Source organism: Macaca fascicularis, chromosome 2 (genome assembly GCF_037993035.2).
Source record: "Macaca fascicularis isolate 582-1 chromosome 2, T2T-MFA8v1.1".
Lineage (NCBI taxonomy): Eukaryota > Metazoa > Chordata > Mammalia > Primates > Cercopithecidae > Macaca > Macaca fascicularis.
The window spans coordinates 40,583,867-40,606,665 of NC_088376.1; the positions used below are offsets into that span (position 1 = coordinate 40,583,867).

General features: G+C 47.9%; 1 protein-coding gene and 1 long non-coding RNA gene across 2 annotated transcripts; both read left to right on the forward strand.

Annotated features, from left to right (window-relative positions):
* The first annotated feature begins 5,859 nt into the window (after positions 1-5,859).
* On the forward strand, positions 5,860-7,911 carry SOX14 (SRY-box transcription factor 14). Its single transcript, XM_045386931.2, has one exon. The coding sequence runs from the start codon at positions 6,362-6,364 to the stop codon at positions 7,082-7,084; it is 723 nt and encodes a 240-aa protein (XP_045242866.1). The 5' UTR covers positions 5,860-6,361; the 3' UTR covers positions 7,085-7,911.
* A 5,625-nt stretch (positions 7,912-13,536) lies between these two features.
* LOC102125441 (uncharacterized) lies at positions 13,537-22,460 on the forward strand. Its single transcript, XR_006695926.2, has 5 exons — positions 13,537-13,752; positions 16,155-16,241; positions 16,903-16,977; positions 17,910-18,031; positions 21,641-22,460. It is a non-coding gene; the product is annotated as an uncharacterized lncRNA (long non-coding RNA).
* The last annotated feature ends 339 nt before the right edge of the window (positions 22,461-22,799 follow it).

Consider the following 22,799-nt stretch of genomic DNA (forward strand, 5'->3'; position numbering starts at 1 on the left):
AAAAAACCAACAAACAAAAAAAACTGTCAACTTAAAGTTTCTGTCCTATGGCTACAGGTGACATTCCTCCATAAGTAGAATGTCCAATAATCAATATTTCTTTGTATGTATGTGATTGTTAGGATTATTGTGAAATAATTCTGGTGAGTCTTATTATAATGATTCCTCAGTACATTTAGAATAAAACCCAAATCCCTTATGGAGTTTACAAGGCCCTGGATTATCTGGGCCCCACCAATATCATCCAGCCTTTTCCTTATACTCTCCAGGGTCATGGCCAGGGTTCAGCCACACTGGCTCTTTAATTCCTTTGTGGCTTCAGCTGTTCTTCTCCAGGTAGTGGAGTTTCCTGCTCCTGCTGCCTGGAATGACCTCTACCCTGTGCCCTCTTCCTTCAGAAGGCTGGCTCCTCCCAGGCCCCTGACTGCCAATGCAAATTAGACCACCTTTCTTCCTCAACCCCAGTTTCACCATCCTGATTTACTTCTTAGCACTTACCACTATCAGAAGTTAACTGCTCATGTTAAAAGACAAAGTAATATTATCTGACCAGTTATTGACCAGTTTCTATATGTCCAGCACTATTCTAAGGATGTTTCCCATATTAAGTCATTTTGTTCTGATAATAAATATTCTTTATATCTGTTTTACAGTTCAGGAAGTGAGGACACAGACAGGTTAAGCACCTTACTTTAAGTGACACAACTACTTGGTGGTTCAGCCAGGAATCACCCCAGGAATTCGTTTCTTATTTAATCTCCGTTCTCCCATTGGGCTGTAACAATCACTACTGGAGAAGGACTGTGGTAGGTCCTGTTTACTGCTGTGTCCCAGCACCTAGCACAATGCCTGGCACATAGTAGGTGTTCAATAAATAGCTGTTGAGTTAATTAATGAGTAAGGAGATTTCAAAGCTTTATTCCTGCTCCCACCCCCTCCATTTTCTGGGAGATTAGTGTAGATGTTGTGCAAATTTGTATTAAATTTGTACTAAGTTGGTGAGTCACATGAGCTGTGCTACAAACAGACTCAAACTACTTAAGTTAAGGCAGTTTGAAGCAAAAAAGTCTCCTTACCTGGGCATGCTTGGGGTGTTAAGACAGAAGTATACTTCAGCCCAGCCCAGCACTGCTCTAACAGCTCCAGGATGCCAAACATGTCCCCCTGGTTTTGTTCAGCTTCTCTTTGTTTCTTGGTGTAAGCAGTGGCTTCCTGTGCCATCTTGTCTGCAAGAGACAAGTGGAATTTTACGAAATTTCAAGATGCCGGCATGGGCTGGGCTGGGTTGGGTTCTGCAGGGAAAACGCAGGAGAAATTACCAAGAAATGTCTTAATAAGACCAGAGCTCTGGATGCTCTGAGCACTCTCTAGAGGCGGGATACATACAGTCTCTGAATTTTAAAATAGAAAACGGTGGGCAGCGGAGAACAGGGTAGAGGGAATCAGAGGTGCCAAACATTAAAGATACTTTGGGTAATAAAAATTAAAAGTTTATGTATCACAAGGACAAAAAGCCAAACACCGCATGTTCTCACACATAGGTGGGAATTGAACAACGAGAAAACTTGGACACAGGAAGGAGAACATCACACACCGGGACCTGTCGTGGGGTGGGGAAGGGGGGAGGGATAGCATGAGGAGATATACCTAATGTAAATGACGAGTTAATGGGTGCAGCAAACCAACATGGCACATGTATGCATATGTAACAAACCTGCATGTTGTGCACATGTACCCTAGAACTTATAATTAAAAAATTAAAACTTTATGATTTAAACAAAGAGTCTTATTTCCTGGGATCACTTTTTCACCTCAATGCTTGCTTCTGGGTTGTGGACACTTGGGGGTGGGCCGGATTAACTCTTTTGTCTCTAAACACCTGGGTGCGCTGGCGCTCCCTGTCAGATGCGAGCTGAAGCCCCAGCTGCTCTCAGGCTCTCCGCAACAGGCACCTGCGACTTTGCTCACCAAAATCTTCCAGTGGCCACAGTGAGCGGGCAGAACTGGTGCCAGCAAGCCCCAAGCATCCCGGGCCCTCTGAACGCAGGTGACTCTTCCGGCTTCTTCGGAAAGCCATTGGAGCTCGAGACGCACAGCCAGTTCCCTCCTTTCAGTCCGTCCCCAACCGTGTTCTCTAAGCCACGTTCTGTGCGCCTTCCTCTCAGCATTCAACCGTTCCCAAGCCCCAGAGGCCTTGAAGTGGTGACCTCTGCCCACCAGAGAGGAGGAGGCAGGAGGGTGGGGCGGAGCCTTGTGGCAAGGCAGGTGGGTGCAGGTCTCCGGGGCCCCAGACTGCGGTGTCTGGCTCTACCACGCTGTGTCTCGGGTCCCGTGCCTGCAGCTGCAAGGCGGGGAAAGACCTATCGGGAAAAACCACCTGGGCCTGGGCAGAGGAAACTTTACTAAGCGTCTTCTCTGCGCTTGGAATTATGCGGGAATTGAACCCAAGATGAATAACACGCAGCCACGTCCCAGAGAAGCTCGAAGTCTGGTGGACTGCACGGACTGCGACAGGGACCCGCACGAGGCTGGGGAACAGGGCTTGAAATGGAAGTGTGAGAGTGAGAGCCTAGGAGGGGTCCTAGCCCAGCCCAGGAAACAGAAAAGGCTCCCCATAGGCAGTGAGAGACTTGTACTGATACCTGAGGTACGCGAAGGAGCTGCGTGAAAGGAGAGGCCCAGAGCCAGAAAAGAGGAAAGCGCATCCTGGACGCTATGCGCCCTGGTGGGAGGCGAAAAGCCCGGAGAGAAGCAGATTAGGTCGTTGCCCTTTGAGGCCTCTTCCTTCACTTCTGGGAAACAGCGACGGTTCCCTGACATAATCCCTGCTGCTTGGGGGTTCCGACACCTTGCTAAGGCCGGCACGCAGCGGCCCTTGAGTAGCTGCGCTGTGTACTGAAAGTATGCACAGATTCTCCAGGCAAATGTGCCAGCGGAAAGACCTCATCCAAGGGACATCTCCAGCCCTGGAGAATGAACTGGTAGCCTGGGGCCAAACTTCAGGCTGCGGACAAGGCAGGAGGAGCATTTAAGCAACCTCTGTCCTAATGCATGTTCTGGTGGTGACCGAAGTTGCTGACTCTCCTGAGGGATAATGTCTCCAGGACGTGCTACCGGGTTGTCTAGACCGGTCAGAGAGGCACAGCGTGAAGGGACAGCGCAGCGCAGTAGGGGCACCTGCTGGAGACAGCACCAGGCCAGATCCCAGAATCACGGGAACTCCTGTGCCCGCCCCAGCTCTAAGAGTGTTAAATAAACCGGTGGTCACCGTACTGCGTAAGGGGCGTGCGTGGCTTTGCAGTTCGCCTAGGAGACAAGCTGATGCGAGGCCTGGAAGGTGCAGCCCTCAACCCTGCGTTCCCTCCCCGCGCCGAGTTCCTGTCTCAAGGCCAAGACGCGCAGCGCAGATGCTGGCTCCCTCCTAGGTCAGTGCAGCTGGACAAGGCAACCGGGGTCTCTGAAACGTCGGGAGGTCAGCTGGCGCCCTGCCCACCATCGAACGCCCTTCGTATCACTCCGCTCCGCATTGCGAATAGCTTTTGGATTGCGACCCAAGGCGGAACACAAGAAGCTTGGAGAGGAGTTCGGGCGTTTGAGGAGAAGGAAATATGAGGAATTGCAGGAAGGTGCTCGCCTGCCCCGAACTGCCTCCGGGCAACTGGAAAGGATTGTCCTGGAAACTCAGAGGAGAGGAAGGATGTAGGACCTTGTGCCAGATCCCCTTGCTGAGTAATTTTCAAGAGCTTGGTTTGCATTCACCCAGACCTTTAGGTGTGCGTTTGGTGTCCCCTGGGGGGTTCTAGAGTAAGAGATTGGCAGGTCCCCTCCGAACGCTGGATCTCGCTGCAGATATCAGTATTTCTCTCATTCCTTCCCAAAGCCGTCGGGATCACCCAGTAGAATTAGAATTGGGTGGTTCCTGAATCTCTTATCCCTGGCTGGCTCTGAACACAGCGCACCGCTGGTCAGACCTGAGTCGGGGTTGCCAGCGACGCTTGGAAACCCTTTCCAGACTGGGCTGAAAAGTGCATTTGCTTCCTGACACCCTAAGCTAAATGAAATTTCCTGCAGAGAAAACAGGGCTAGAGGGCTGGATTGAGGCTCTGGAGAAAGGCCAGAGCTGGGGTTGGGAAGAATGTAAAGACTGTGCACCTGTTTGCCAGCCCTTGGAGGTGGAGCCCATGGCTAAGCAAATCAAGCGCAGGATCAGTCTTTCCAGGGTGGTTTATCTGCATGGCAGGTGTCGATTGCCCCAATAGTCTCATCAAGTGTTCCACATTGGGCTGCAGCGCCATGAAATTCCTAGACGTGACGTCAAGTGGAATGGAGACAAAAATAGGAATTTTCAAATCCTATACGTCAGGCATCACTCCGGGAGTCACTTTTGACAAACCACCTAGTTTTTCTCAACCTTAGTTTCCTAATCTGTAAAATGGGGATACTGCCCACCTCTCTGAAGAGTGCACCAAGGGTGAGAAATGCCACGCATCTTTCTAATTTTAGGAAGGGGAAGCAAAGTCTTCTCCTCAAACTTGATACACTACATGCGAGAGAAAGACCCTCCCTTCCGATCTCCTCATTCCCTGTCACCCTCCCGCGCTCCTAGCCCCTCAGAGCCAACAGAGCCTTGCGCGTTTCTGGCCGGTCCTCCCAAGAGAGGCTGGTGCAAAAGCCAATAAGCCTGGAGCACACTCAGGTCCCGCCGGGCCTGGGACAATGGTTTGCGTTTAATAAATATTTCCCCCAAGGGCATTTCACATCGGGCAGGCAATTATTCAAAGGAAACAGGCGCGCAGGTTGGCTCTGCGGGTTATTTCGTCCCCTTTACCCGAAGAATGCTCATCTGACGCAAGAAACGAGTCTCGCAGCCTCCCTGGGTGGAAAAAGGCGCCCAGGGACAAACCGACCCTGGTTGCAAATACATCGTGAGACTCCGCTCTAGGGCCGCTGCAGAAGGGGCACCCGGAAGAGCCCCATTCCCAGCCTCCAGGCTGTTCTTACGGTATGAACATTTGTGGAGTAAAAGTTGGAGGTTTAAAGACACTAAATAATAATAACATAAATGGGAACTGCATTAGAAATCTCAGCCCAACCCCCGCCCCGAAAGTGAAGAACAGGTCGTAGTGCTTTTAAGGGCTCACCAACCAGGGTTCGAAATCTCTGCATTGCCTAACGCGAGGCCTTCCGGAAGCAGGTCAGACAACATTGCTCAGCCACCCAGGGTCCCAGCGCTACGCCCAGGCGCCGCATCCTGGGGCAGGGGTGGATGCCGAGTTGCAGGGGCTTCCCGGGAGAACACTGCCAAAGGACCGCCGAGGGTGGGGCGCGTAAAGTTTATTTCGCTTTTACCCTGAGCGTGCTATGTTCTTTTTCTCTTCCAAGGATCTTTGACAAGAGGGGAAAGTGCTGTCCTTGCATTTCGTGGCAAGGCTGTCCTATTTGTCAACACAAGCTCTCGCCTCGCTCCCTTTGCTGTCCCTTCCCCGGGCCTTTGTATTCCAAGCCCTAATTCTCTTTCACCACCGGGAAAGGAAACAGGAGGCGCGGAAGAGTTTTATTTGTTGACAGTGCCGGAGACAATGTGGAACCCGTTTTATTTGTGGACAGTGCAGGAAACAATGTGGAACCCAAGTCCCCAGTCCTGAGCCAGCCGCTCTGCTCTAGCCCTCTCTCTGCCTCGGTCCCTCACACCTCTCCCCGCCCCCACCAGTCGCGCTCCCTCTTTCTTGCACCGGCGTGTTGGCAGGTGCGCCCCCTCGGCTTCTCTGCTGCTGATTGGCGCCCAGGTTGGGGAGTCGCCGCCCCGCGCTTATGTCAGAGTGCGTGCAGTCCCGGCCCACCTCGCCTTTGAACTTCGCCGCTTTTGGCTCTCGTTCACCAGCCTCCCCGCATTCTCAGCCAGGTGCAGCGCTAGGCGCGGCAGCTCCGAGAAAGCCACGGGAGGGGGGAGCCACGACTGGAGACGCAAGAGGAGAGAAGGGAAGTAGAGAAGGCAAAGGTGGAGAAGGGAAGAAGGAGGAGCTTCTTGCCCTAGCCAAAAAATTACCTGGCCGCTTAATCCCCGGGACTCCGATACTTGGGCCCCAGCCCCTGGTGCCTGAAGCCCCCCGGCCGATCGCCCTCTCCTCCCCCACCCTTTCTGACCCCACTCGCTCCCCCGGGGCTGCCTGGGTGCCGGGACTGGCATGATCAGCTGAACTTTGTGGGGTCAGCGCTTCTCTCTGGCTTCCCCCCAGCGGTGCCAAGGCGAGGGGAGCGCAGAACCCCGGCTCAGGACGGACAGGCAGACGGCCAACCGAGCCCAGGCTCGTCTGCAGAACCCTTTGCACTCCCTACCCCCACCCACCTAGCCGCCGGGACCATGTCCAAACCTTCAGACCACATCAAGCGGCCCATGAACGCCTTCATGGTATGGTCCCGGGGCCAGCGGCGCAAGATGGCCCAGGAAAACCCCAAGATGCACAACTCGGAGATCAGCAAACGCCTAGGCGCCGAATGGAAGCTTCTGTCCGAGGCAGAGAAGCGGCCATACATCGATGAGGCCAAGCGGCTACGTGCCCAGCACATGAAGGAGCACCCTGACTACAAGTACCGACCGCGGCGCAAGCCCAAGAACCTGCTCAAGAAGGACAGGTATGTCTTCCCCCTGCCCTACCTGGGCGACACGGACCCGCTCAAGGCGGCCGGCCTGCCCGTGGGGGCCTCCGACGGCCTCCTGAGCGCGCCCGAGAAAGCCCGGGCCTTCTTGCCGCCGGCCTCGGCGCCCTACTCCCTGCTGGACCCCGCGCAGTTTAGCTCGAGTGCCATCCAGAAGATGGGCGAAGTGCCCCACACGTTGGCCACCGGCGCTCTGCCCTACGCGTCCACCCTGGGCTACCAGAACGGCGCCTTCGGCAGCCTCAGCTGCCCCAGCCAGCACACGCACACGCACCCGTCCCCCACCAACCCTGGCTACGTGGTGCCCTGTAACTGTACCGCCTGGTCTGCCTCTACCCTGCAGCCCCCCGTCGCCTACATCCTCTTCCCAGGCATGACCAAGACTGGCATAGACCCTTATTCGTCAGCCCATGCTACCGCCATGTAACCCCCAGCCCGGCCCGGACCTGAGGGGTGGTCTGAAAGCCGGGTCTGCACCCTGTCCTCTGAGCCTAGCCCTGTCCTGCAGACGCCTCCGGGGTCAGCCCTGCCGCTGTCCCTTACACCACCCAGACTTTTCCTCTCTCTTCCAGGGGGAAGGGAGGGGCGTCCTCCCGGACCCGAGGCGCAGACAGGTGCCGGAAACTTGCAAACGTTATGACAGCTGCACAGCTGCCCCTATCCCGACTCTCCCAAAACAAATCTCCGACTGTACCCCCTTTGGACAAAAAAGTAGGCAGTTTTGCTTTATTTATGTCCCCTTCACTCTCCTCGGATAGGCTTTGGACTCTGAACTCCCAGATTCTGATATTATATCTAGAATATGCACATATTTTTTCCTTTTGTCCCCTGAAGAAAAGAGTTAGCTGTGTCTCTATGTTTTGCCATCAGACACAACTAGGAGCCATTTGCTCTTCATGTATGGGGGGGAAAGGCTTCAAAGTTTTAAACTACAGAAAGGGAAACATTTCTATTTAAAACTATGCTATGATAGTGTTTGCTTCTTTAAAGGGAAAACAAAAAGGACCTAATGGTTATTTACTTTGTGTAAAGCAGTGCTTCTAGAGACCTAAGTTTACTTTTAGACAGAATGTCGGGTTATGAAGTCAGGAAGTAGAAGGTGAACGAAAAATTAAAAGAACAAAAACATCCTAAATGGTCACAAATGTTTTGACGATGTCTTGGAAATGTACCTAGAAGGATTTTACCTCGTTACTCTGTTCATTTCCTGAACAAAGACGTTTTGAATAAAGACAATCTGTCATTGTAAAAAAAGTAACCTTTGATGTGCCTAAAATCTGAAGTCAGGAGCCAGGTTGGAGGGGCTGGAAAGTCGGGTGCGGGGATGCTGAAAGTGCATAGAGCGAATCTAAGCAGTGATGGCTGGTGGCTGCCCCCCGTTGGCCCATCTTGGTGGTCTGCGGGTTGGGTGTAGAAGGGCCTAGAGTTTCGGATCTGTCCGGAATGCGCCCTGGAGATTGCTTTTTGCCTTTAGAGTCTAGATAAAGGTATCGTTCCCTGGGACTTCACTCTCTCCCCCCATTCTTCCCAAAAGGGTCAGGCCACTTCAAGAAGTGAATGAACTAAGTCAAAGGCCGACCCAGACCGCTGAGATCTGGGTGAGTTTACTTTTTAAAAACCCAAACGCTGAAGCAGTGGGGAGAAGCACCGAGTCTCCTGGGAACCAGTTGCGCGCTGAACACCGAGTCCTGCAGTGGATGTTTAAATTCAAAGCATGGGAGAAGACTGGGGGAATCAGGTATTTTGCCTTTTTAGGTGTTTGGAAACTCTGCTGCTCACTCTTCTGGGGATTCGGGGCTTGATACTGGTTCCTAAGTTAAAAAATAAAAGTCTAAGGAGTGCAGAAAGATGTGCCATAGGTCCCCGCCCCAGACTGTCGAACGCTTTTTACTGAGACCCTGCGGAGCAAAGGGAAAAGGAAGGCGACATTGTCACGACTCGGGCAAGGAGTTTTTAAAAATCGTAAAAAATCAAATAACAGTGCAGCCCATGATGTTAAATAAGGAAAACAGCCCATTTCTTTCCCCTCCGGGTGAATGTTTTCTTGAAGATAATTGTCTTTCCTGAGGAGAAAGGACCCTCCGGTGTCATCCAGCAAAACTCTTTGGAATGTGTTCTCAAAATCGAAGGGTGCTTTCCACCCTCGGTCTTGGAGTCTCACCCCCAAAGCCGCGCTCACGCGTGGGTTTCCTTAATTTGCGCGCCTTTCCCACTGGCTTTGATATGCTACGGGGTGGGAGGTGGGACCGCCTAGAGGTTTGTCGGCTTTCTGCTGCTGTTTAGAGATTTGTGCGCTTGCCTCTGCTGTTTCCAAAGGAGTCGGTGGCTCGAAGTGCACGGGAAACGTTGTCAACAGACACCAAAGCCGAAATCCGCGGATTAGCATATTGTCCTCAAAACAATTAGAAGTGTTTGAGGTGATATTTGGAGCCTATTCAACCGAGCCCCTTTGTCAAAGGGGGATTTTCATTATTTAAAAAAAAAAAAAAGTTAGCAGTTGTCCATCTGGCTAAGCTGAATAGCAAAGTGATCCATGTTGTATATGCTTTTCTCATTAAGAGCTCTTTTGAGACCGATGTTAGAATTAAATGGTATAACACAATTAACATACACGGGCGCTGAATAGGAGAGGACGCCTATAAATAATAGATAGATAAATAAATGAGCGATCAGGCGAAGGTAAACAAAGGCGGGCTGAGGGAGGTGTAGGGGGAGGCCGGGCTGGCTGCGCCACGCTTACTTAGCATTACAAAACCCTCTTACAAATCGAGACAATTAGGAAGTGACTGGCCTCTGGTGGCCGTCCGGTTTGGGGGCCCTGGGCGCTTAGGGAAGGCCCCTCCTCCCACCCCCTAGGAAGCCCAGGAGGCCTGGGACGGAGGAGCCACGGTTTTCCTTTCTGATATAACCCCAACTGACAGTCCTGTCAGCCGCTCTGATAGCCCCCATAGCTCAGTGTCCCTTAACATCTCCTAAGATGAAGCTTACAGGGGTCTGGGTATCTCCCCGCAGATCCCAGCGCGGGAGCGCCCTGGGCGAACAGAACACCCCAGCTGGAGAAAGAACCTGGCGCCCACGACCCCACCTGAAGCAAACTTGAAGGGTTAGGCTGGAAAGGGGCACGTGGCGAGTGCGAGGGGCAAAGTGCGAGGGGCAAAGGCCTCGGGCGGTGGGTGAAGCTGGAAAACTGAAACCAGGGTCCCGGGTTGGCCGGATCTTGGGCTTAGATGGGGAACTAGGAAACTAGGGTGCGCTGTAGCAGAGAGGCGCTCAGGGATCTGCGGCCTCACTCAGAGCTGACTGAGACCTCTTTCCAGCCTGCAAAGAGCCGGGGGGCCCAGTTCGGGTCCTGGGACCTGAAGTCAAAGACTTGACTCCGGCGGTTTTTGGCCACCACACTTCGTTTCCTTCCTTCGCAGACTGGCCTTCCCCAGCCATCTGCCCTCCTTAGACCTAGTCCCAACCTCGCCCCCCACCCCCATCCCCGCAAGGGCCTGCCTCAGCTTTGCCTCCGTTGCCCCGAGGGCCGCTGAGCGTCCGCCGAGGTGCGCGGCCGCGACTCGCCCTAACAAACAGCCAAAATCCTTCTCGTCACGCCGCTGACAGGGGCCGATTACTGACTTTGAAGTCAGGCGCAGACAAAAAGAAATCCCCTGGGGGGTGTGGGGGGCAGCAGTCCCTGTCAAACCTGTTTGCTCACAACTGTCTCTTTCTTTCAAGAAAATCATTAAAGCAAACCTGTAGGGAGAGGAGCGCCCCGCCCGCCCGGGGTGGAGAAGAGCCGCTTCTCCCGAGCGCGCGTAGCGCAGCAAAGAGCAGCCAAGAGTTGCCCTGGACAGACTCCTGACATCCGGAGAACCCGAACTCCGGCGCTGCGCGGGGCGCCGGTGGTCCTACAGGAGGAGGTTCTGCAGATCTCTCTGCGTTAGGCACGAGTCCGGCAGCCAGGGAGCCCCAGACTTCTCTCGCTTGGCAGCCTGGGCCTCCCTCGAGCGGGATTGGCAGGGAGGGCCTGGACCTCTCACCTGCTGCTCTCATTGCTTCCCCGGGACCCCTCTCCCCGCCAAAAGTGACCCAAATACATGCCGCGTTCAGCGTCGTCGCTCCTCTGCTGGGTGTTCCCTAGGACAGCAGAGACCTGAACAGCATGCTGCTGGGGTGGCAGCCATTGGCGCCGGCGCGGCAGGAGCACAGTTGTTTGGGTTTTACCTAGGTTTGCTTTCTTAAACCTTGGCTGCCGTCTGGCTCAGGGGTACACTGGCCACATCTTCTGAGAGATGCGGCATTCTTGGTCCCTTTCAGCCTCTGGCCTCCCTCATTCCCAGAACTCCGTCAGCCTTTTATGCACCTCTCGGTTTTGGATCCGACTCCCAAAATCTTTGATTCCCTTCCAGTTTCGGAGTTTTACTATTTAAATATTAATTTCCGTAGGCCCGCTGACTTTAAAGACGGAAAAGACCAGCTACTTTGAGTAAATTACACTGAGGTGTGAGTAACTGACATCTGAGACCCCCTTAACGTTTGCATTTTGGAACTGGAGCGAGCTAACCTGTAGGAATCTCCAGTGAACCAAAGCGGGATGATGTTTCCGTCAGACTAGGGCCAAGGGACTTTGATCACAGCTCACCATTTAGTGAAGTGTGTCCCGCCAGGTCAGCTTCTCTGGAGAGATCCGAGACTGCCAGGGCCCGGGAAACTTGGCGAGCTGTGGTACCAGCACTCTTGTTTCCTTCATCTCCTCCCCAGCTCAGGCCTTGTTACCATTGTTCAAGTGGACAATGAATTTCAAACCATTTGAATTTGAGTATCACCTAAGTCACAAGATTTGTGTAAAGAACTCTCATCTCTTTATTTGCTGAGTGGATTGTGTGTGAGTGCTAGAGGAAGAGGCACAGGGACAGAAGGGGCCCGTTAGATTTGAGTGCAGGACAGCCGGGACCCATGTTTACTGCCTCCACCGAGGGGCATGTTCTCCTGGCCTCTGTCCTGCCCTGCCCTGCCCTGCCTCCTAGGCTCTAGTGGACCTAGCAGTGGGAGAGCTACTTGGGCTGATTTCTTTCCTGACGCTGCAGGGATGGGCATTGGCCTGGAACCAGAAGCGCAGGCGCTGGGCCACGGCAGAGTAATTAAGAAAATAAAGAAGTTGATGGCGGATGGGGGCGCTAGAAATCCTGGGGCTTCTACTTTAAACCAGAGACTCTCGGTGGGCGCCGCGGAATCCCGGCTCTGTGTGTGCGCCCAGGTCCCGGGGCTTGGGCGTTGCCGGCTCTCACACTAAGAAGGAGCCTGAAGTCAGGGAAGAGGGGGCCTCGCTACTCCCTTCCTAGCCCAGCCCCTGGCCCTGGGTCCCTCAGAGCCGTCATCCTCAGGCTCCTGTCCAGCCTCTGGGGTCGGATGAACAAGCTGTTCTCTTCGGAAGCGGGAAGGGCCGCGGGTCGGGGACATCCCTTGGCTGCCTCCCCTGATTCTGCATCCTTTCGCTCGAATCCCTGCGCTAGGCAACCTCCCCAATTCCCCCCAAAAGCCGAAGCATTGGGTCTGGGTTGAGGAAGGGAGCGGGTGCCCAGGCCGGACAAAGGCTGAAAGGAGGCCTCAAGTTTCCTCTTTGTTACAAAGTGGAGAAGTTGCTTTACTCTGGCGGGCAGTGGGTTTTTCCAAACTTTTCCGCTCAGGTCCGTAAGAGAAGCAGTTCATATACGATCAGTGCTTTCGGTGCGAGGATGGAAAGAAACTTCAGAAAAACTCTGCCAGACACCCGGCCGCACTTGGCCCCGGAACAGAGGGGAGAGGAAAGACCCGACAGCCGCACTCAGGGCGACCAGCCGCACTAAGTTTGGGGGTTCCCTCTGCCTCCAGGCCTCTGTCGCCGGCTGCTCGCAGTAGGAGAACTCAGGCTCTCCTGGGTGCTTCAGGGCAGGGCTGCACCTCTGAGCCCCGAGGAGGCCCTGCTAGCGCTAGCGCGGCGGTGATAACTGAGGGAGGTGGGTGAGAGGCGCGGCTGTCGAGGCAAAGGCAGAGCACCCGCCCAGTCCTCCAAGGGCCGACAGCCGGGAGTCCCGAACCCTGCTTAAGCAGCTCCTTGCTTCCTGCAGCCCGGGCACGTCCCTGCGGGATTTCTGGACGCCCCGCCCGGGGACCTAGGGAGGAGGGAGAGAGGAGGGAGGGAGTGGGCAGCCTGGGCGCACGCCACCGGTCCCCGTACGCCCGGCACCCCCCGTGGTGCGGCGAGTCAATGGGATTTGCACACTCGAGGTGTAACAGCATTACTGCATTAATTACCATTTCCATTTCACGTCCAGATTGTTTACTTATCTGCGGGAAACATATGTCGGGAGAAGTTCACATTCCGGATTCTGCTCCGCTGCCCAAGGTGCAATTCCGGGGAGGCTGCGAGGGGGGAGGGGAGGGCTTCAGATTTTTTATTACACCCTCTAGCCTTATCTGCCGCTGTAAATTATGAGGATCCTCCATTGAGCGGCATATGGAGATTATATACTTTTTTGAATATCGTTTCCCAAAGCCTGCAGATTTTCACTTTGAAATGAAACAATCCTCCGCTGGTTCCCCCGGGGACAGGCGTCTCCTGCGTTCCCCTGCGCGGCCTGGGGGACCCTTCTTTCAGAACAGGCGCACACCCACATCCCCAATGCCGTGGCCAGCGCCCAGTGGAGACCTCTTTCATAGGATCTAGAATAATCTTCCGGGGAACACCCCTCCATAGGCAGTGTTTGAGAGCTAAGGCAGTTTCCTTGCTCTGTTTTCCTGCGCCTAGCCCCCGGACTTCTGTGCCGTTTGCAGCTCTTTTTCACTTCGAATACCCGCATAGACGCGAGCCCACTTCTGCCCTCTTCCTACGCTGGGCGGCTCCAAACCTGCCGCGAGGGCTGAGGTGTCCACACCTGCCCACAGCAGCCTTCCTCTCCCTAAAGCGTCTCAAAGCTTCCTAAGCGCTTACATTGGTCTTGGGACAGCCGACTTTGGCTTCTTTCTTTGTTTGAGGGACCGTGGAAGTGGCGGGGGTCCCCCGCTTGAGACCGCTTATTGTGAGCCCTCAACGGAAATCCTGCACGGAAGGCAACCGCCTCCCCGCTCGCGGTAAGCAGGACCCACCCGAGTAGCGAGGACCGAATCCCATCTTTCTTATCTCTCGGAGACTCCTTTCAGGCTGAGATCAGAGAGGGAGGGAAAAAGAAGAGAGAATCATTGTTCTTCTTTTTTTAATTTAATATACCAAGCCACCCGCTCAGGTCATTTATATGCTTAATTTAGTGATAAAAGTCAATAAGCAGAATCACAGGGTTCTTCCCTCTATTTCTTTTGACCACATTTTTCTACAGTAATTGGGAAAACAGTAAAATATATACACCCCCTTTCCCCGTTCAGTGCTTTGTCTGCAGTGCAATTATAATAAGTGTACTTTATTAATGTAATTTGTTTGCTTTTTTAAAGGCTGCAAGGGGAAATGTGCCTTTTAAGAGATTTTTCCCCCATCTTATCTGGGTTCAGTTTGCAGAATTACACATACTCTGTGTATAGACACCCACCCTCAAAAGCCAAACTCAGAAATTTCCTTGAAATGCCCGTTTTTATGATTCAGAAATATCCCGCGGCAAACCTATTGTGATGTTATACCAGGAACAATTAAATGGACCAAAGCAATGCAATTAAGGCAGAGAAGAAATAAGATGGCAAATGGGGAGAAATAAACAGATTCTTTCCCATTAAGTATTGTTTTGAGATTTCTAATTTTTTCAAGACCTCTAAGAAAATTGTGAGGTGTCACTTCTCTCTTCTGGGTCTATCTGTAATTGAATCTAGGTCACTATTCTAAAGCAAGAAAAGTCTGCTTTCCACTTTCCTACATCAGGCTGAAATTTGGGGGAGGGACAAGGGTCTTGCAGTTTCATTTAAAATGTAATGGTGGATGAACTGATAAGCAAATAGGGAAAAAAGAGTCTGCTTAAAAGAAAAAAAAAAGGCATGGTTTTAATATGCTACAGATGGGGGGAAAATGATTTACATGAGAGTTTATTTCCTCTTTGCTGATATGAAAGAATTACAGATACAAAACCCACTGATCTATAGAATAAAAAAAGAAAAGAAATGTTATTTTCCTGTAAAGGTGTCAGTTCATTTATATTCATTTAACCATCCATCCATCAATTCACTTTCTCACTCCTTGCACATTCTCTCTGGCTCTGTTAAACCTTCGCCTACCAATAGACTTTGCTAGAATATGCAATGAAGTTTTCTTTTAAAAAATAATGTGAGATTAAGATGAAGTAGGTAAAGATAAGTAAAGAGAGAAGGTTTTGTCATTGTTGTTAAATAATTACCCCCTAATAATTCAGCATTATGTTTTATGATTGTAGAACAAAATTTTACCCATATTCACATCTCGTTACTGCTGCAGTTCGAGTACATACAACATGCCAGTGGTTAAGAATATATGCAAAGGATATGCAATTATTTTTTCATAAGATATGCATGCAATACAAAGAAATTTATTAGTTATAAACCTTCCTGTAACATAAAAAATGCAGCAAAAGATGAGTCAGATGTTGGGTCAATAATTCATTGTTTTATTAAAACAGCTGTTGTCATAAGTATGAACTAGTTCACATTTCCCTAAGGATTTCCTGCTTGCTCAAGGTATGAGCAACATCAAATCTTTTATGTTTGAAGTTTCCAGGTCCAAATAAATGTATAGTAAAATTTGCATATATTAACAAAGAAATGAGGGGGGCAGTCATTTGAGGAGCTTCCAAGTGCTAGAGAAGATTACATAAGAATAGGTTTTACTTTTCCTGAAATAAAAATTGATGACCAGTATGACAGATATTTCCTCCATATTCTCCGAAATAAAGGGGTAATATAGTGTCATCCCCTCTTTCAATGACACGCAAATGAATGACTAGAGACCTATAGACCTAAGCAAGGACAAGACCAACAACCAGCATCTGATGCTGGTTTTCATAAGTAAGAAAAACAGTACATTGTTTAAGACAGCAATGCATTCTCACAGGATGAATCTTCTCCAGACTGAAGACCATTTCCTTCAACCTTTTTTTTTTCTGTCTTATCCCTTTTTCCTCCTCTTGTTTAGTTTTCTTTTCTTTTCTTCTTTTTTTAACCTGTAAATACTATTGATGACTCAGAAATTTTCTTTCTAGGTCTTCATAAATTATCAGCATAATTCTTTGTCATGCCTGTTTCTTGCTGGCCTCACTTTCTCTCACTGTGGTAATCCATTTTCTTACTCACCTAACTTTTAATCGACCAAACTGAGCATGAGGCAGAAGGATGAACAGTTTGGGCAGAAGTTAAAATGTCTCATGTATGTTTTGACTCAAACTCTATAGACTTATTTGTAGCAAGTGCTTATGACATAAATCAGCTGGATGAGAGGGCAGCTTTAAGGCATTTTAGAATTGTTTCTTACCATTGTCTTTTACTTCCTGGGCTCTTCAGTGTTTGTCATAATTATACCTAGTTAGAAGGCTTCATTTGCTTTGAGTTATCATTGAGAACTAAATTGAGAAGAAAAGAACTGAAGGCCTGAAGATATGTCATCTGTAGAAAAGGTGAGCTGAACTTTTCTCTGTCTGAATATACTTTGAGTTTACAATGAGACATTTACGTATTTGTATATATCGGTTATACTCTGAGCTAATGTGAACACAAACTTGGTATAAATACAGATGACTCCCTCTCTGCTGCTGTGGCAGGTTCATCTGACACCTGGGGCTCAGACCAGTTTTTTTAACACATGCTTGGTGAAATTCAAAGTGTATCACACAACTACAGCAGCATTCATGGCCAACCTATTTGGTAGGAAGGATTGAAATCAGATGGGAGGTCAATTTGCTGTCTAAATCAAACAAACTTAGCTCCTTTGCAGATAATTGAAGATGCTGCAACATTGCCTGAAAACATTTTATAATAAACAGATGAAATAAGTGATAATGAAGGTGGGTTTGGATTTTTTATTTTAGAAGGAGATATTTCATAGAAAATATGAATCCTTGTCTCATGATTAGTGTCTCTCTGCAACAGCCTCATCCTTCTGCAGATGATCTCTTCTCAAGCTTTCTTGGCAAATCAAGAGCTTCTGCCTTTTGGGGGACATCCTCTTGACCTCCCACCCATGTCAGCTCTTAGAGGACATTCCACAGGAACATTGTCTTCTTGTCTTCCGGTATTTTTTATGGAAACAGAAATTAGGTTATCTTCCCTATGCTCTAGACGGACATCTGAAATCATCAAACCCTTGAGAGAAAGAGCCCTCATTCTTTTTTGAGACAACCTGGAAGAAAACAGGTAAATTTCATTTGTGATGAACTGTTGCCAGAAAGAAAATTGCCATTATGATTTCATTCTTCTTCATTGGGGAGGGCTCAAGAGTAGGATAAATTCAGAAAGAAAAACAGTTCTTTGGATTAAGGCCAAAAAGGATATTCGTTAATTTCTGTCTTTTGGTCATCCTCTGAGTTTCAACTGGAAGTCAAAATGTATTCCTTTAGTTAGTAAGGGGGAAACCAGTTGAAAAGAACTTAATTAGTTAATGCATTTGCCAACCCCTTGTGGTTCAAATTCCTTACTCTCCTGAACAGCAAATAATTTCCTACACCCCAGAAGAATTCAGACCCTCTATGCTAAGATTCCACACCTTTGTCAATGAAGCAGGGTAGGAAAGGGATGATGAAGGGATCGGCATGCCACTGTCAATTAATCATTAAAATTTTAATAATTGACCTTTAGTCCCCTACTGATGGTGTCAGCTTCATTCATATATTCTTTCCCTTGATAAGAAAGGGCAGCATCAAAAGCTCTGACTGTCCTACTAGGAGAAATCTATGATACTTAAAGACAAAAAACCTGGAGTGCCATCAGGCCAGCCCTGGAAGTCTGCTGGAACCTGATAGAGATATTGCCTGGCACAAAAGCCCAAGGCTGAGCACCAGGCCTCAGACCATTCATTTCACGAAGTCCTGGCTTGGATGCAAAAAAAGAAGTCAGGAAACTTGTATTTTACTTCCAGTGGCATCGACTGTGCCTGGAATGGTGTAAAATAGTCCACTGGATGCGAATGAGTAAGATTTTGATTTCTCTGCAATCAATGACTAAAAGAAAATCCAGCATTGTTAACAGTGTTTAGGTATCATCTCAACTAATGAATTAAATGAGATTGCTTTTTCTTTCATTAAAATGTGTTTCAGGAATATGTTTTAATTCATTGTATCTCTTTCCAGGACTCTGAAGATTTGTCTCCATATTCTCTGGAAAGATGTACTCTGTTTGCAATAAGAGGGAGCCACATGGCTTATCAGATGGTTGTTAACTGAGCATTCTGTGCAAAGAATTTGTGCCTTAGGTATTTTATCCGTTAAATTCTCCCCAAAGCATTATTAGGTAGGTACTACTATTTTGCCAATTTCAGATATGAGGAAAGTGAGGCTTAGAGACATTAAGTGACTCACCCAAGAGCTCACAGACCTCACACGGAGCTGCTATATCCAAGCTCTCTGTCTTCCCACTACTGTCTTTAAAATCAAAGGCTTACTGGAGGTGGTTAAAGGAAGGAACAAAGAACCCATGGCATTCACAGCTGAGGAAGAGTCCAAGGAAGGAGGGTAAGGGGGAGGAGCTGAAACACCCTCCCTGTCTCAGTTTGACGTACAGTATTCAGAATCCAAACTGATCAACATCTCCTGTCACTGAACTCTTACTAGTTGAGCCCACACTGCGTCAGCTTTATCATCCCAAGTCTCACTGACTGCTTCTAAGTCTTGCAGATACAGCCAGGGACCAGGACACCACCAGGATGATCCCAAATTATCACATATGAGAGGCACATTTACAGACACAGATTTCCTGCAAAACCTACCAAATGAGCCCCCAGCCCCTTCCAGACCCATTTCATGATGCTCATTCCAGAGCAGCCTTCTTTACCACACAGCTTAGCAGTTGAAGGTAAATATGTTGGGAGGGAAAGAAAAAATATTCCTGAAAGTCCTATGTCTTGTTCTCCTGCCCTTAATCGGGTTTAGTAAATCTATTACTCTGATCATCCCCTTGAATTTCTAAACTAGATTCTTCAAATCTGCCCAATCTCTCTGTCTTTGCCTTGAGATAGGAACAATGTTTCTTGCTTGCTCAGCCTGCATTGAGCTGTTGGGTATAAATCATGTAATACGAAGTGGCTTTTGCATTTCCCTGCTAATAATAGTTTGCATTCGATGCATCTTTCTGGAAGGTTCAAAGCTTGCCATAAATAAAAAGTTACTGATCACAATATTTATGTTTAAGGCAATATTGGGACTTTCCAAAGCCTCTCAGTTGTTTTGGACTCAACTTTTATAGAGCTTCTCTGAAACATGCTCGTTTACTCGTTCTTCTAGATTTAGAATTCCACCCTCAGCTGGAATACAGATGATCCCTAACAAGTCACATGAAAAAATGAATTGTGGAGCCAGAAGAGTGAGTCCTTGGAGAACTAAGGGCCAGAGACCTGTGAGCAAGATTTGATAATTTTATAAAAATTAAAAGATGATTTGAAATGTTATTGGTCTTACTAAAACTTTTACTTGTGAACTGCAATGGATGACATGATCACTTGTGCCAATTATAATTTTATACCCAAGGACTATAGAGCATTGGATAGGTGTGTTGGGCAGGTTTCTCACAAACACTGACAAAAAGACCTGACGAAGGATGGGAGGACAAACTAGTGGGGTTGCCAAGTAGAAAAACAGAAGAGATGTCTGAATGCTCGTCCTGGACTCTGCCCTTTGGTAAGGGACTAAAGGTCCTTTATGATGTTCTTTCAAATTTCACCGTCACAATTTTAGTCACATCCATCTATAATATTATTTAGTTTTAGATTTTTCTTTAAATTGACTCACTTTTTCACTTTAGGCTCATCCCAGGCAATAATGTATATAAATCATAATTTTGTTGTAATAGATTTTTTGTAATAATAATCAAAATTAAATTTATTCCTCTGTAACAGAGATAATTTCTCAAATTACTTTGGAAAACACCAATTTAAAGTGCTCAGTTTACCACTTGAGGAAAACGAGAGAAGATCAGAGGAGTAATGCCATTTTTCCAAGGTCACACAGCCTGACAACTGGAAAGCCTAGCCTAGCACCTAAGTCTTTTAGGTATTGGCCCAGTACTCTTTCCTTCTATCATCTTTCTCAAAGGCTAAAAAAAAAAAATAATAACTGTCAGGCAATTAGCACTATCTCTTGGGGGTAGAGGGCATGAAGATTTACCAGGTTCTCTCATAAAGTTTAAACACTTTCTCGGTGGTGCTAAACCTTGTCTTGGTTACTCAGACTGTCTTCAGTCTATTAATTATATTGCATAAAACCTAACACATTTCCATGGGAGGAGCTCTAAGGGAAGAAGGACCTGAATGGGTTTTGAGAGCCAGGGACTGCCTATCCTTTAAGAAGGTCATCTGGGCAGGAGAAAGCAGGAAGGGAAGGGAAAGGCCACTAACCATAAGCAGTCCAACTGTGGGTAAGTCACTAGTGTCAAGGAATGGAGTCTCCTCAGTCAGGCGGGGTCCAGGTGCTGCATACTGCCCAAACTGCCTGCCTTCCCCGGATGTTTGTTTCAACTTGGAGCATGTCATGGCCTCAGAGAACTGAATTCTTGATCTGTGGCCTGTCAAAGTCTATGATTGTTTCCAATATCACATTGTCTCCGATTTGTCACTCGCAGCACAGATTCCAAAGGAGCCTTCAGTAAAAGAAAAAAAAAGAAAGAAAGAAAGAAAGAAAGAAAGAAAGAAAGAAAGAAAGAAAGAAAGAAAGAAAGAAAGAAAGAAAGAAAGAAAGAAAGAAAGGAGGAAAGAAAGCCAGCCAGTGGAAGAGTTTAACCCACACAAAAGCAAAGCAAAAAGCACCCAACAAATCACGCATTTTGTTGCAGACTTGTGCTAATTTTGTTTATTTGTTTATTACAAGGTGCTCTAAACCTCCTGGGGTATTCCACAGCTTTAATGACTATGTGTAACACCACCCAGCTAACACTGCTTTTCCATTCAGTCAACTCAGTCTCACAGCAGTCCTCACAACTACCTGGTCTCAGGTATTATTTTACAGAGGAGACTGGAGCTTTGGGAAGTTAAGTGGCTTACCTACAGTCACAAAGCCAATATGAAGAGGACCTGAAACTCAGATCTTTTTTCCTTCCCAATTTGGGATTCTTGCTATCACTCTATCACACTTCTAGACCTGTATCTCTTGCATCTCTATCGGTCTTTCCTGAAGTCAACATACATTTCTCCAGGGTCCTGATGTCCTTCATCAGTCTTACCTTGGCACGATAAGTAATTCATTGGGATTCTTCTGCTTTGGATTTGTTTTGTCTTTTTCATTCTTTTGAGGATGCAGATTAGCATTCTGGCTAATCATTTGGGTATTAAAAGTCAGACCTTCTGGGCCTAAATCCTAGAACTACTCCTTGCTAGCTATGCCAACATTAGCAAGTTGCTTAACCTCTCTGTGTCTCACTTACCTCATCTGCAAAATCGATATTGAAGTAGTCTTCGTAGGTAATTATAGCCCTGAAGCCCTCACAGGATTATTTTGAGGATTAAAGGACAAAATGGTTGTGAAGTACTTAAGTACCATTATGTTAGATATAATTTTGAGCATTTTCTTTATTTTTTTTCACCCCTTTAAAAAATCTTCTTTTGAATTCAGGATTCCTTTTCTCCATATATTTTTATGGCAAATGAGAATACCAGCTTAGGGTCTATTCTGTTCATCTCTTGAAAACGACATCATACTTTTTCTTTTGAAAAATGATACAAAGAGAACCCCCAGCCTTTTCCCCCTCTCCCTGTGGCTACACTTTTCCCATCATTTAAAAAGGTTATTTCTTTTCTTCATAGCACAATGTGGTGGGATGAAGGGGAAATGGTTTAGAAAATTTTAAATTGACGTATATTATTTGTTTCCCCCAGTTATACTGAAAAGAAGAAAATCTCTCCAGTTTCAGAAACACTGGCCTTTTGGATACTGAGGAGTTGGAAATGGAAAGGAGATTTTAATGAGTTTCTCGGCAATGAGGCTAGAGAAAACATTATCCATCTCCCCCTGTTCCCCAATTCAGCAGCTCCCTGACTCCTATTTTCATCACAGTCCTGTTAGATAATTACAGCCTCGAAGGCCTCCTGTTCCTTCTTTCTGTGCTCCCTGAATCTTCTCTCCCAGAGCCAGGACTACTTGGAAATTTTCAGCCTCTGTTAGTTGCCTGCTCTGGGAGCCTGACTCCTCCCATCCGTCATCTCTTTATTCTCCCCCTTCACCTACTGTAGTGTCTCCGCTCTCTCTCTTTACCTCAGCCCCTTACCCTTCCTTTTCCCTCTACACCCTTTTCCTTCGGTCCATAGTCAGGATGTACTAGTTGCATTCAGGCCCTTTTTGACACTAAGAATTCAGGGGGACAAAGTCAATCCCTGGAGACTACTGTCTTCCCTTTAGTGATGCTAATGAATATAATTCCTGATCTGAAATTACCTGCACTTTATTTGGCTGCATCTAGTTTTCTGCCACTTACTGCCTGCATAACCATAGGCTATGTACCCTACCTCTCTCGGGGTTTGTTTACTCCTCAGTTAAAAGGAGGATTAAAATGGCAATCGCAACACCTTGCCATAGATATGTTAGGAAGATTAAATGAGATAACATGCAGGGTGCCCAGCCTTCCTGGCACATAGTAAATGCCTATAAAATGTAACAAGTGTCATGTATTATTATTAAATTGTATCTACATGATAGAAACTAGTGGACTACTTTATTAATTCGGATTTCTCTCTTTTTCCTTTCCTATGATATTTAAGCTGGAAACCCCTGTATAGTTTTAAAAATTAGTTGTTTACTCATTGTTTATACAATCTAGATTACTTAATAATCTCTTCAGTTTTTATATAGACCCAATGACATGCGGAGTAACAAACTAAGGGAGAGGGTTTGGTCCACACCTTCAGGGTCAGAAAACAGAGTTTTAACCCAGATAGAATGGGGAAAGAGCTTATTGGAAATTACTAAACTTTAAAGCTGTGGTCTGTGCATACCCAGAGTCTTTTTTTTTTTTTTTTTTTTTTTTTTTTTTTTTTTTTT

Coding starts and splice junctions, on each gene's coding strand:
- SOX14 (XM_045386931.2), top strand. CDS start 6,362: ATGTCCAAACCTTCAGACCACATCAAGCGGCCCATGAACGCCTTCATG.